The 12,821-nt window shown below is 34.0% G+C and overlaps 1 protein-coding gene across 1 annotated transcript in view; it reads left to right on the top strand.

Moving 5' to 3' along the window:
• Nucleotides 1-630: 630 nt before the first annotated feature.
• Nucleotides 631-12,821, top strand: part of LOC119640806 (4-hydroxybutyrate coenzyme A transferase) — a 13,947-nt gene continuing 1,756 nt past the window's right edge. Inside the window, 4 exon segments of the mRNA XM_038039045.1 lie at nt 631-1,005; nt 11,924-12,316; nt 12,385-12,777; nt 12,780-12,821. The exon segment at nt 12,780-12,821 is cut by the window's right edge and continues 210 nt beyond it. Coding sequence (XP_037894973.1) covers nt 825-1,005; nt 11,924-12,316; nt 12,385-12,777; nt 12,780-12,821 — 1,009 coding nt within the window. The 5' untranslated portion in view covers nt 631-824.

Genomic DNA, 12,821 nt, shown 5'->3' with positions numbered 1-12,821 from the left:
AGCACGCACTTCGATTTGCATTAGATCGAAGTCCCTTGATGGGGCGACATAGCTTTCTCAGCGTTTCCACGCATTCGTCGTGGAGTTACCTACATATCGCATAATACATTACCGCGACTCGTCATATTACCCGCCCGTGGAACAACCTAGAAGAAGATGTATTTCGCGCCATATGTCATGTCTCAACGTTCTAGTCGAACATTCACAATTATTACTTCCTCTCTCCATTCTCTCTCTCTTTTTATAACTTATCGTGATGTCTAAGTTGCCTGCACGTCAGCCTTAGAAGATATGGAATCCCCTATGTTCTTTGTTTGACACAGCAAGTAGAAGATAGGGCTGATTTCAGCCAAATATCCGCTTAATTAAAACCATGACGGATATCTAAAAATTAACTATAACCGAATATAATATTTTTATCTATCTAATGTTTCTTGTTAGTGTTAGGAATGAGAATCGAACCTGTGCCAGAACTCCTTGTACATAGGATGAAAGCACACAAACAAGAATGGAAAAACGATTTAAACACAATATGGATAAACTAACATTGACATTACTGGTATTAAAACAAAATTCAAAAACAAAAACAAAAGTCAAATTTGTTCGGGCGCAACTCATTGCATTAAGAATCGTGGAATCAGATGAATATTTGGCTGTTTAGTAGAGAGAGGGTTGCGGACTAACCTTTCCGACAAAATTTTTTACAGTGTGAACTAGATTAAATACATGAAATTGCGTTTATTTTTATAAAGTTGTTAAAAAGAATATAAAAAAAAAAAGAAAAAAAGAGGAAAACAAAAAGAAAATAAAAAAACTTAAGCAAAATGCAAAATATGGCTTCTTTATTAAATCGTATATTGAAATTTTCCGCTGGTCAACATCATAGATTGATACGTTTTGGTGGCGTTAATAATTATTTTACATATTCTAATGAAATAACGAACCCTGTCGACAATGATCCTCCTTGTCTTGCCCCCGTTGAGGCGGTTGCCTGCATTAAATCTGGTAAGTTACCAAAAATTTCAAGAAAATCTGAAGCATGAACAACAAAAAAAAAAAGAAAGAAGAAACAAACGAAAACCCCAAGTCTCCAAATGTTTAAACAAACATTATCGACGTATTATGTAAGAAGATGCAGTCCAAACAAAAAAGTGCTTAGTTCACCGGCCTTTTTATTACCTAAATTGCATATAAAATATATATATATATATGCGCATTTGCATATTTTATATTAACTGCGTTCATCGATCATCTTCATTTAAGTAATTTTCTTAAGTGATTTAATAAAAATGAAAAAAAACAACATAAGTGAAAAGAAGAAAGAAATTAATTTTGATAAATATCGTATGAATAAGTATAAATTAATTTTATTCAGAGGACTGCAGTTAGTTGCGCCTTTACTGTTTGTTAAACAGAAGACAACAACAACAAATACGTTGTAAACTTCGTTGATTCGGGTACATATTGCTTGGCTACGCTTTGCTTTGCTGAATATGCACATACAAAAAAAACATAAGTTAACAACTAAAATTATGTATGTATACAGTAAGACGAAAATGTCCCTTCTTATTTAAGCCAGCGCAGAAATTAAAAATGATGAAGAAGAAGTTATCCGAAGCAATTTTAGCGCATACAATATTATTTGCAGTTCATAAAGATAATAATAATAAGCCAATGTACACAATCATTAAGAACTAACAAACCTCATTGTCTTCCAATAAAAACAGTACAATAAACGTGTATAATGAGGCTCGTACATTGTAATTAATATTAAACAAAATGAGAGTTATGAATTCAATAACGCTTTTGCGTGAATCTTTCTCAAAAAGTTTTTCAACTTATAGATGCTAGATTGAGTTTAGACGTCTGTTTCAATACTTACCGAACCTGTATCGCATGGAACAGTTCGACTATCGTTAAGGGAACTTAGCGATTGCTACAAGTAAGAAGGTAATATTCGCCGCCGCGTATGCGATATTTTATTTAAAATACACACATTTAGTTTGTCGTACTCCATGTTCAATTCTTTTTACTTGATATCCATATTGACGGAATTGTGAAAGAAACATTAATCCACCAATTCGTGGCGTCCGTGATATTTAATCTCGAATACTCAGACTTAGTTTGTCGTACTATAGTGTCCAAGTCGTTTTACTTGAAATCCATGTGAGAGGTCGGAACGCCTCGCGACATATAATTTGGAAAAAAACTCACTCCAAGTCCTTTTATTCGATACTCAATTCAAAGCAGAAAAAACGAATCTTGCATGTTGTGGGGTCCATCATATTTATTTTAGAATTAACACACTTCTTAAATGTGTCTTCAGATCAGCAATGTAAGGAATAATTTTCAGTATTCTATCCGGTTTATCTTATCAGCAGTAAGCTGAAAAATCAAAAAGGTGAAGAAAAACACTTACAAATTTTTGTGGGCGTGACCGATTTTTCTTTTTTTTCTTCTTTTTTTGTATATATTGTGCAGGACGACCCACAGAATATTCCTGCAAATTTTTGTCTTTGCGTCTGTTGTACTTTATAAGTAAAGATCAAAAAACGAAATTTTTTTTTGCTTTTTAAAAACAGAGATGATCTCCAATTACGACGAACGACACGAAGCTGTGTGCAAGAATTTCCACTGTTTCTGCCGAACTTGAAGGCTATAGCCTCATTTTTGCGAACAGGATAGTGTTTCCAGACAGGCAGACAGACAGACGGATAAACGGGCAAAATTGGTTTAGAATTTAATGCTGATTAAGTATGGGTATAAAAATAGCTGTCTCTAGTCAAGTTTTTCCGCTCGACTTAAAATAAAAAAAAAAATAGAAAAGCTTGGGTGGATTTATTTTTTTTTTTTTAGACAAACATATATAATCGTGCAAGTACGATTTTATCTGGCTCGATCGGAACTAGAATTATTGGAAACGTTTAATCTATAAAAATATGCTTTAAAGCCGACAGTAATTGAACCTCATGACTTAAAAGGACACTGTTTACGGTACATTTATTAAATTCTATATAAACAATTAGGAATTATCGAATAAATATTCGATAGCTCTTAATTGAAGAGAAATCGCCTTCTCTTTTCTTTCATCTTGAATAAGTAGTGGGTTTTCGTTTCGTATAATTTATTTTATTTATTGCTTTGAACCATTTGTTTATTGTTGATAATCACCGCGGATTTGTGATTATGTATACAATTTAATTCAATTATATATATATATATATATATATATATATATATATATATACATAGGTTCAATGGATCCTATCGTGATATCAATTCAATTTACTCAATTATTAAGAAACCCTTATCAGCTTTCATATTTTAACATCAACTTAATTTGATTTGTTAAATGGGAAATGACTCAGGCTTGCAAATCGTAGCCTCTTATATTTTTATAATATGTTTTATTTAAGAATTTGCACGTATGTTTTGTATTATTAAATGAACAATGCAAGCACAAACTTAACGGCAAAGCCACAATTAACCTACGGATTACCAGATAAGATTTACAGTGGGTAACGCATTTGATGCAAATTTTCGTAGCATTTTGCACAACATTTCTCTTTGGAAATACGTTTTTACCAAAACGTCAATGTAATGTGAGAAAAAGTGAAACTGACTTCGTTTTACATCGGGGTTTGGAGAGAAATTTTCTTACCAGAAGAATAGAAAGGAAAACAAGTAAGAAAGTTATATGCGGGGGTCGAATCTCGCATACCCACAAATATGTTTTACGCATTCTACTTTCGAAGTCTTCTTATCTGAAACCCATATCGCTGGTATTATTAAGAAAAAATTAATGGCGGCCTTTATCATATTCATTTTAAAATTAACCCATTTTTATATAATATATAAAATATCTTCACCTAAGGAGTGTACAAAAGAGTTTTAAACATTCCGTCTTGTTTATATTACGACAAATAAGCATAAAACCTCAAAAAGTTAAAAAGATTAAACTCAATTATTAACTTTGTGTAGAGTCCACCGATTGGTTCGATTTTCGAACCTAGAGAGTAGTGTGTCTCGTAAAGAAAATGTGGAAAGTTTCAGTCTTCTAAGTTTAATAATTTTCGAAAACTCTAAAACCTTTTTTTAAAAAAAACGGAGTTATTTACGCTCCACAGCGCGCTCCCGCTCCGACCGATTTGGTCCATTTTCAATACCAACCTACGTTCCGAAACTTCCAGTGCTTCCTGCAAATTTGAAATCGATATCTTCATTTATGCAGCGAGGAGAGTGCCAACAATCAACACACCACACAATCAGACAGACACGGCTAAATCAACTCTGAAAATTATATATACACTTTATAGGGTCTCCGAAGCTTCCTTTTGGATGTTACATATAATTTGGAAAAAAACAAAATGAGTATACGCCCTTCTTACAGTGGTAGGTATAAGAGTATCGAAATATTTAATGCCCAGAAATAGGGAGCCAGGGTTTTCGTTGACGATTGCAATGATTATATCGCGCGTTTCATTTTTTACGAATAAGTACACATATACAGTTTTATAATTAATTGAAAGACTAAAAATATAAATTGCTTTTGCTTTTTTACATGCGATTTTTTCTACTTGTCGACATATCTCTAGTGTAGGTGTAGAACATTTTCGAAATTAACGTGAACAGAGTGAAAAAAACTTCACATTAGATTTGCACTTTGAATTATACTTGAAATAGAAATAATAAAGACCCAGATATTAAGTAAGTCGATTCGACTTATCAGGAATAGGAAGGAATTCATCTCAGCAGTTTTGCGGTAGCTTGTAGGTCATGAATACTTGCCAAATGTAATATATCTCGAGTAGAGTAGATATGTTTGATATGCTCACCTTGCGTGCAGTAAAAATGCGCTAGCTTTTCTAAAGTTATATACAAAAAAAGTAAAGAAAAATTTTAAATATGAAAATATAGGTCTTAAAATGAGTTTGAAAATGTTTATTAGGCTTTTTAATAGCAAAGTTAAAGCGCAGCAGTTTGCGAAAAATAATATTTTTTATACCCCACACCACCTGTAGTACAAAGGTAAATCAAGTTTGTGCAATTGTATGCAACATCTAGAAGGACTTTAAATAGATCCAACCTTTATTGTACCCATCTAAACCTGTTTATCTGTCTGTCTGTCTGACCATCTTGTTTTCTGGTGTTCAACCTACAGACCACAATTTTTGAGATATTTTATTGAAATTGGGTGTGCATTGATTTCGCACTATACCGTATTTATCCGTGACTTATTTAATAGAAATCAGAAAAATGTACTTCCCTTTTTTACACGATTTAATTCGCCTAAGCAAATTTGAAAAATTGTTGAATGGAAATTGGAAGTGAAGCCATTTATTTTTATAGTTTTCCCCTTTTGTCTAGGGCAGAGTATACAAAAGAGCAAACTTAATGCTTTCACTAATAATTGCCCGTATGTTCGCACGGAGCTTTTTTTTAAGCGTATGTTATTCTTGCTTAAAAAAGGAAAGTATATATACCGTGTAAAAATGAAATTAATGCCTTTATGTGACTGGATGCTAATTCACGTCTTTTCTGCTTCAATAGTTGGTGACGAGAGGTGATAGTTTCCTTTCATTCATTTCATGCAATATCGTGTAAAATGAAACTGGGAATTATATGACAATTTTTAATTATACGCTCTTTGCGTAGTCTGCGTTCTACAGTCTGAGTTTTAAAGAATAAATGAAAAAAAACTTATTTTCTTCTCTTTTTTTTTCATTCTTCTTCTTCTTCCTTACATATAAAAATTAAATTTAATGTTGAATCAAACCAACGCAGAATGTGTAGATGCGTGTGCATACGAAATTGTTTATTAATTCAATACATGCACACCTCCTCATTGTCTACTGTGTTCTCAATTTTAATATGTTAGCTGCTAAAAAATTCACTTATACCAATGCAAAATATGACATGAAACTGTTTATTGCATACATGCGCGCGTACACGATTTACTTTTCGAACGATTACAGGTAAGGGCAACACACAATCCGTTATTCCGAAAAGCATCAAGCTTTCAAAGCCTAATATAAAGAAAATAAACTTACAGTTGTTGTACACTTGACATCCAAGAGACCTCTTTAAAATGAACTAATTAAACATACTCACGTTCCTAAAGTATACCCTGTAAGGCAGGTATTACAAGGGATCCAGCACTGCCAATTCATGAATTCATGTAATTATAGCATTATTTATATGCACGGGGACGAAGGAAGGAGAGTCTGAAAATCTGATATCTAAGAAGCAAATCTTGAACGAACATCAGCTTTTCGCTAATTGAGAACTTGGCAATTGAGGGGACAATCCGAGCTGTCTTTACCATCCACTAAGACTAGTAATCGATTTTCTTTGTTTTCCTTTTTCCGTCAGAGTTTCCGGGAGCGTTTTTTTTTTACATTTTTCAAATTTTTACAATTTTCTACGATAGTAAGAAATCCGTGGGGGTGTGAAAGGAGGAGGGAGGGGTGAAGATAGATGGATGATAGATGATAGATGGAGAAACCTAATTTGATTCAGCAAATTATGAACTCTTCAGAGTAATGCTAACTAACATAATTGCATAGATTGTTGATGGCTTTAAAAATATGGTTCTTTATTTTGCTCTGATTTTGGAACCTCTGCACTAAATGTTCAAAGTACATGTAAGCGATTTATTTTTTGTTTTTCTTTCCACTAAAAACTAGTTCTTTATATGCTACAATCTCGTGCAAAAGAGCGCGAATTTCATAGTAAATAAATAAATTATTTTATTGAGTATTTCTTGAAGCGTAAATTTCTTCCACTATTCGAAATACTGCACACTTCCAGCAACTTTAATTTATCTGAGACGCGTTTTATAAGACTTAATTAATAATAAGTAAACAAATGTGTCTTATATGTCGGTTTTGCCTTTAAAAAGTTACGAGATGTACTGAGTGAATGAGTCAATAAATAAATCTCTGATAAGCTGTAATGAAATGAAAGAAAGCCTTTTTATGTGGAAAGCGTAAATGTAATCTCTGTTGATTGATCGAAGTAAGTCACGTTAATTTCTTTACACCCCAAGAAGATATAATCAAGAGTAGTCTTCAACTTTAATTACGATTATATATACTATGAATATGAATGTATTGGGACAAGTCTTGAAGTATTTTGTAAATTATGATTGCTCAGAACAATATTTACATTTTTATTTTACATCACTGTTTCTAAATGTTTGCAACAGATCGAGTGTGCATTACGGCCGCATTTTATTTTAATCTACGGAAGTCCATCATCAATATTTGAAGTGAATTTCAGACTTCCATCACAAATTTTGCAATTGTTGGTTTCCCTTACGCAACGGGTGGGATGGATGTGGGGGATACATGTTTACTCCAATGAAAAATGCACGAATGTCTTCTGTTATGAATGGTACAATGAGACGGCTATACGCCCTTTTTTTTAAATAATGCATGTAAGATATTGGTTCAAGCACAAGCATACGTGTAGAAATCTGTGTATGGCTATCCCATTCCCTAATGATTAGTGAATCTGTTTGGGTGTGGTCACGTCTATCCAATTCCCTAATGATGAGTGGCAAAGGCGGTTTCTTTGTTAAAGTGCATTTACAAAGGACGTTTGCAATTACTTAACCAGTACCTTAGGTGAGTACTGCCTATATTGAAAACAACTAAGGCCACCATAGTTGGGCAATTATTTTACCAAACTAGAGCTGACAAGAAAATTAAATCTTGTAAATTTGAACTACGTCATTTCGCGCTATAAACCACCCGTCCCTATATAGGCTCCTAGTGAAGGAAGGTACAATCTTTATTATTCTATAAGGAAAAAAGAAGAAAAATTCAAGAAGAAGGTATTTAATGATCGACCTCAACCGACTATCATGTTCTTACTTGCTTTAATTATATCTTTTAGATTGATATATAGTAAACGAAAAAGTTCTACGTACTGCCGATATTACATAGGGGAACAGGGGGGTATGCCTAAATACCTTCAATGGTGAAAGTAAATAAAACGTGGTCTCAGTTTTCTTTCAGCGAAGAACTTAAGTTTTTTGAAGTGAATAGGAATTACGTATGGAACTTCAGGTCATGTAATTTCTGCCCACCTCTGTTATATATAGCATACAATACCCTGTAAATATAATAATTTACGAAATTAATGATATGCGCATTTAGAACGCGCTGGCATGACATGTATTATAATCATTTCGCAATCTTCAATTAGCGTTCTTATCGTCGAAAAGAAGACCAGAAATAAAGTGTTTGTTGATAAATTAACGTTTTTATGTTGATTATTAAAGAAAATCAAAGTTTAATGCCTAAAAATAAATATGTATGCATTAAGAAAGTAATTATTTAAAAAAAAAAGATATTTATCTTGTAACGAATCTTGAATATGCGATAAATTACCGAGATTCTTCCTAAATGCAGACACTAGTGCCGATCTTTTACAGTCGCGATCGGTCATGCTTGAGAAATTTCACTTGTGCCAGTACATGAAACCGTAACGAACGGTTGTGCGTGTAAGTGTGTGCTTGTAAGTTTGTAATGTTTATACCTTCCATCATTTGCGGTACAAGGTTATATTCAATTTGCGCCGATGTACGCAGAACGCAAAAGAACTTGAGATGGGTCCAACTTTTCAGTCTGCTTTCTTGTCTGTTTTCCCAAGGGTTCAATCTGCAGCATACAATTTTTGACATATGACGAATGCAACTGGAAATGATTCGGATCAGACCACGTGTTCGACTGCTTCCCATATAACGCCTAATCTCGTAAAATGGTCGTTACATATATAACAGCAGAGTTGTAGGGTGGCATGTACAAGGTAATGCTAGGCCGCGGTTAACTACACTGTTTTTACTTGTTTTTGGTTTGGAATTAGTGCTTGTTACGATAGTAATGATAAATTGCCACTGCCAAATATGTCGCAAAGGGAACTGAGCTTAGATGTTCAATTCGAGAACAATCCAAGTCGCCAAGATCATGAAGTAAGTCTCCAACATAATATTTTTGACAACTGAAAGGAATATTGTTGTCACACTTTAAAAAGTGGCACAAACGTTACAGAGGAATACCGCTCATATCTTTTAGATCAATTAGATGCAAAAATTCGGTTTAGCAATGCCCTGTTATCCGATGTACTTCGAGAGGCAGGTTATCAGAAAGTTTCTGCGTCTCCTCCAAAAAATCGAAATGACTTTTGTCAAAGAGAGAATCTGTAGTACCCGTAAAGCAGTATTTGGAAGTGTTCCATTTACCTATAGCTCCTGACGAACGGAAAACAAGTAGGAAAGTTATGTTCGGCAGAGAACGCATACCCACCCCAATGTTTTTCGCATTCCACTCTCCAAATTCTTTTATTTGGCACCCATGTCATCGGTAGTATTATTAAAAAAAAATTAATCGCGTTGTCTAATATATTTATTTTCAAGTTAACTCATTTTTAGGCAGATAATACATTTTTACTTGAGAAGTTTACAAAATAGTTTTAAACATTCAGTTCTGTTTGCCTTATGATAAATGAGCATTAAACCTCAAAAAAGTGAAAAGAAGAAAATTTAATCACTCGTAACTTTGTGTTGACACGGCCGCTAGATTCCATTTTTGGACCTAGAGAGTAAGGTGCCCCGTAAAGAAAATCTGAAAAGTTTCAGCCTTCTAACTTTAATAATTTCCGAATAAGGAGCAAAAATCCAAAACTTTAATAAAAAAAAAACCGGATTGCGTTCAATCTACGCTCCACTGCGCGCTTCTGCTGTGACCACTTTGGCCCGTTTTCAATAACAATCTGCTTACAGAAACTTCCAATGTTTCTACCAAATTTGAAGTCGATATCATTTTTGCGACCAGGAGAGTGCCAACAGCACGCACCACACAGATCGACGGACATGGCTAAATCAAGTCAAATCAAGATTTCATGCTGATCAAGAATATATATACTTTCTAGAGTCTCTGAAAGTTGCTTTTTGGGTGTTGCATATATTTTGGAAAAAAAAACAAAATGAGTATACGCCCATCTTACAGCAGTGGTGGGTATAAAAATACATGTATAGAACCCTACAAAGAATAAATCTATTTGCATGTAATAGTTCACATTGGTTCACAGATAGAGCACAAACTTTCTGAATCCTTTGAGGTAATGCTTAAACGATTGAAAAAAAAAAAAAAATTAGCCATAAAATGATTTGCAGTGTGCCATAATTGCTTTTAGCCGCCCGTAAATATTTGCGCGTCAAATTGATTTGCATCAGTTAGTGAACGGTGCTTATGGATGTGTAAATTATTGCTAATATTCGACTGTATATTGCTAATTATTTGCAAATTAACGAAAACGATAATTATTTAAAAAAAAACCAACAACTTTTTTTTATCTGCTCGTAATAAAAGAGCATTTATTTCTAAGTTTAATACGAAACTTGGAGTATACTGCGACATTTAGTCCTTGATCTTGCAAATCTTGAAAAGCTTAGCCTCTCATTTACCTGTGTTCTTATATTATCTCCAACTGGTGCTCTCAACGAGTAGATGTAATAAAATGCAAAGCGAAGTAAACGCGACAGATACCGCCATTTCGATTCGATTATATTTCAACATTACAATTCTTGATACATTGTCAATTTGCGTAGATCCTTAAAGAATTTAAAAATTATTCTATAACCTAACTAATCTTAATTGAAGAACTGAAAGTTGTTTTGGTTTCAAGTCTCTGTGATGCACTGAAACGGATTTAAGACCGCGAAAAGATTTGATATGTAAGGCACCTTCACCACAATGGAATTGTTTGAACTTTGAGTGTATATTAGAAAAACATTTAAAGAGAAAATTGATAAAGAAAATCGATACTGTGGCACTGTCGATCCTAATCTTTTTGCACCCCTATATTTAAAAAACTTTGAGAGAGAATCAAGATTAAAACACTTGTAAGGATTCGTCTTAGTCATATGCGATATATACAAAGCACCAATGGGCGCTTAAGAAATCTACTCGACCAGTTTGCAATTGCGTGGACAAAATCTTACAATTAAACATATACTTTGCCGAATGCCTTTCCAATACTCGAAGACTCGTCCCTATAAACTTTTCGAAAGTACTTAAAAAACGCATTTTTTTTTTTTAGTCCTTGAATTTATTTTTTAGTGTAAATAAATTATAATTATAATAAAAACGTCTCCTCAGTAATATTAGGCATTAAACTTGCTCCTTAACTAAACTCCTAGTCGCGATTCTTGTTCGACCATGTATGGTTCAGTTAACGTCCTTGTGTTCTCTTTACAAAAATTGTGAATTAAAGTTGCCTACTAACGTGATTCAATTAGAAAAACAAAGTAAACCTTTGTAATTCGGCGAAACTGACCATACCACTTCCCCTAAAGCAATCGCTGCCGCTGCTGTACTAAAGGACGTCCTCATCTCAAGTAATTCTGTGCGTTATCTGCATCCGCACCATTTATCACAAATACTGCAGGGTATAGCAAACGGAGAGAAGATGCCCAAAACACTTGACATTAATCCAAATCTTCGAAGTGTATTTTAAAGCGATATCTTATTCTATGTCTACCGGAAAGATAAAAAAAAAAAAATTTCAAAAATTTTATAATAATTTTCAAGTTTCTTTAAACAAATTTTAATGAAAGATTTGCAAAGTTTGTAAATGATTATTGAGAGTGTACGCCCCGAGGAATTGGGACATGTTAATGTGCTAAAACTATATAATCTCAGTGAAGTGTTCCGCCGTGAAAAAGCCGTTTTCCCGTAAGGGTAAAGGAAATTAATGAAGAAAATACCAAGTGGAAAAATTATATAGGTGAAATCGACATCGAGTCTACACCGAGTGGGAAGTGTAGATTTTGTTTTTAGTGTTTTTTTTTTAAATTTCATAGATCCCTTTATGAAAAGCAGCAACGTTTATCAAAAATGTTTTATGTTAATTTCAGGTGACACTGTCTTCACTTCGGGTGCTGCGGCGACTCCCAAAGTTTTAACCGATGCCATGGTAGAACATGCAGAAAAAAATGATTTAATCGACATAACAGTTTGTCATCTGCATACTGAAGGCGAACTTGCCTATTGTAAGCCCGAAGTTGCTCACCGTTTTCGATCCCATTCATTTTTTATGGGAGCGAATGTACGTCAAGCTGTAGCAGACGGACGTGGTGATAATTATGCCTGCTTTCTCCATGAAGTACCGAGACTATTTCGTTATAAACTTGTAAAGCCGGACGTTGCCCTTATTCATGTCTCGCCACCGGATAAACACGGATTCGTCTCTCTAGGTACAAGTGTTGACACTGTGCGGGTCGCTCTATTGCACTCTCCCAAAATAATTGGTGAATTATATGAAAGTCTTCTTTCTATAAAATACTATTTTGAAATGTTTTTCATAAATTGAATATAGCTCAAATCAATCCTCAGATGCCTCGTACGTTTGGAGAATCAGCAATGCATATATCGCATATAGACGCATATACGGAAATTGATATGCCCCTATTCAAACATAGTGTTAAAAATCCAACCGAACAAGAGGAACAAATTGGAAAAATTATTGCTGATAACCTGGTGGCGGATGGAGCAACTCTGCAAATGGGTATAGGGAGTCTTCCAGATTGTGTACTCAAACATTTGCATAATCACAAGGATTTGGGTATACATTCTGAAATGTTTGCCAATGGCCTTGTAGCTTTAGCCAAGTCCGGAGCTATCACTAATCGTTTAAAGCCAATGCATCAGGGTCGCATTATCGGATCATTTATTATTGGAGATCAGTCGCTCTATGACTATGTTGACGATAATAAATGATCCGATAATGCGACCCTGATGCATTGGCTTTAAACG

The sequence above is a fragment of the Glossina fuscipes genome, unplaced genomic scaffold, assembly GCF_014805625.2.
Source record: "Glossina fuscipes isolate IAEA_lab_2018 unplaced genomic scaffold, Yale_Gfus_2 128, whole genome shotgun sequence".
Taxonomy (NCBI): Eukaryota; Metazoa; Arthropoda; class Insecta; order Diptera; family Glossinidae; genus Glossina; species Glossina fuscipes.
This window is presented reverse-complemented; position numbering and strand designations above follow the sequence as displayed.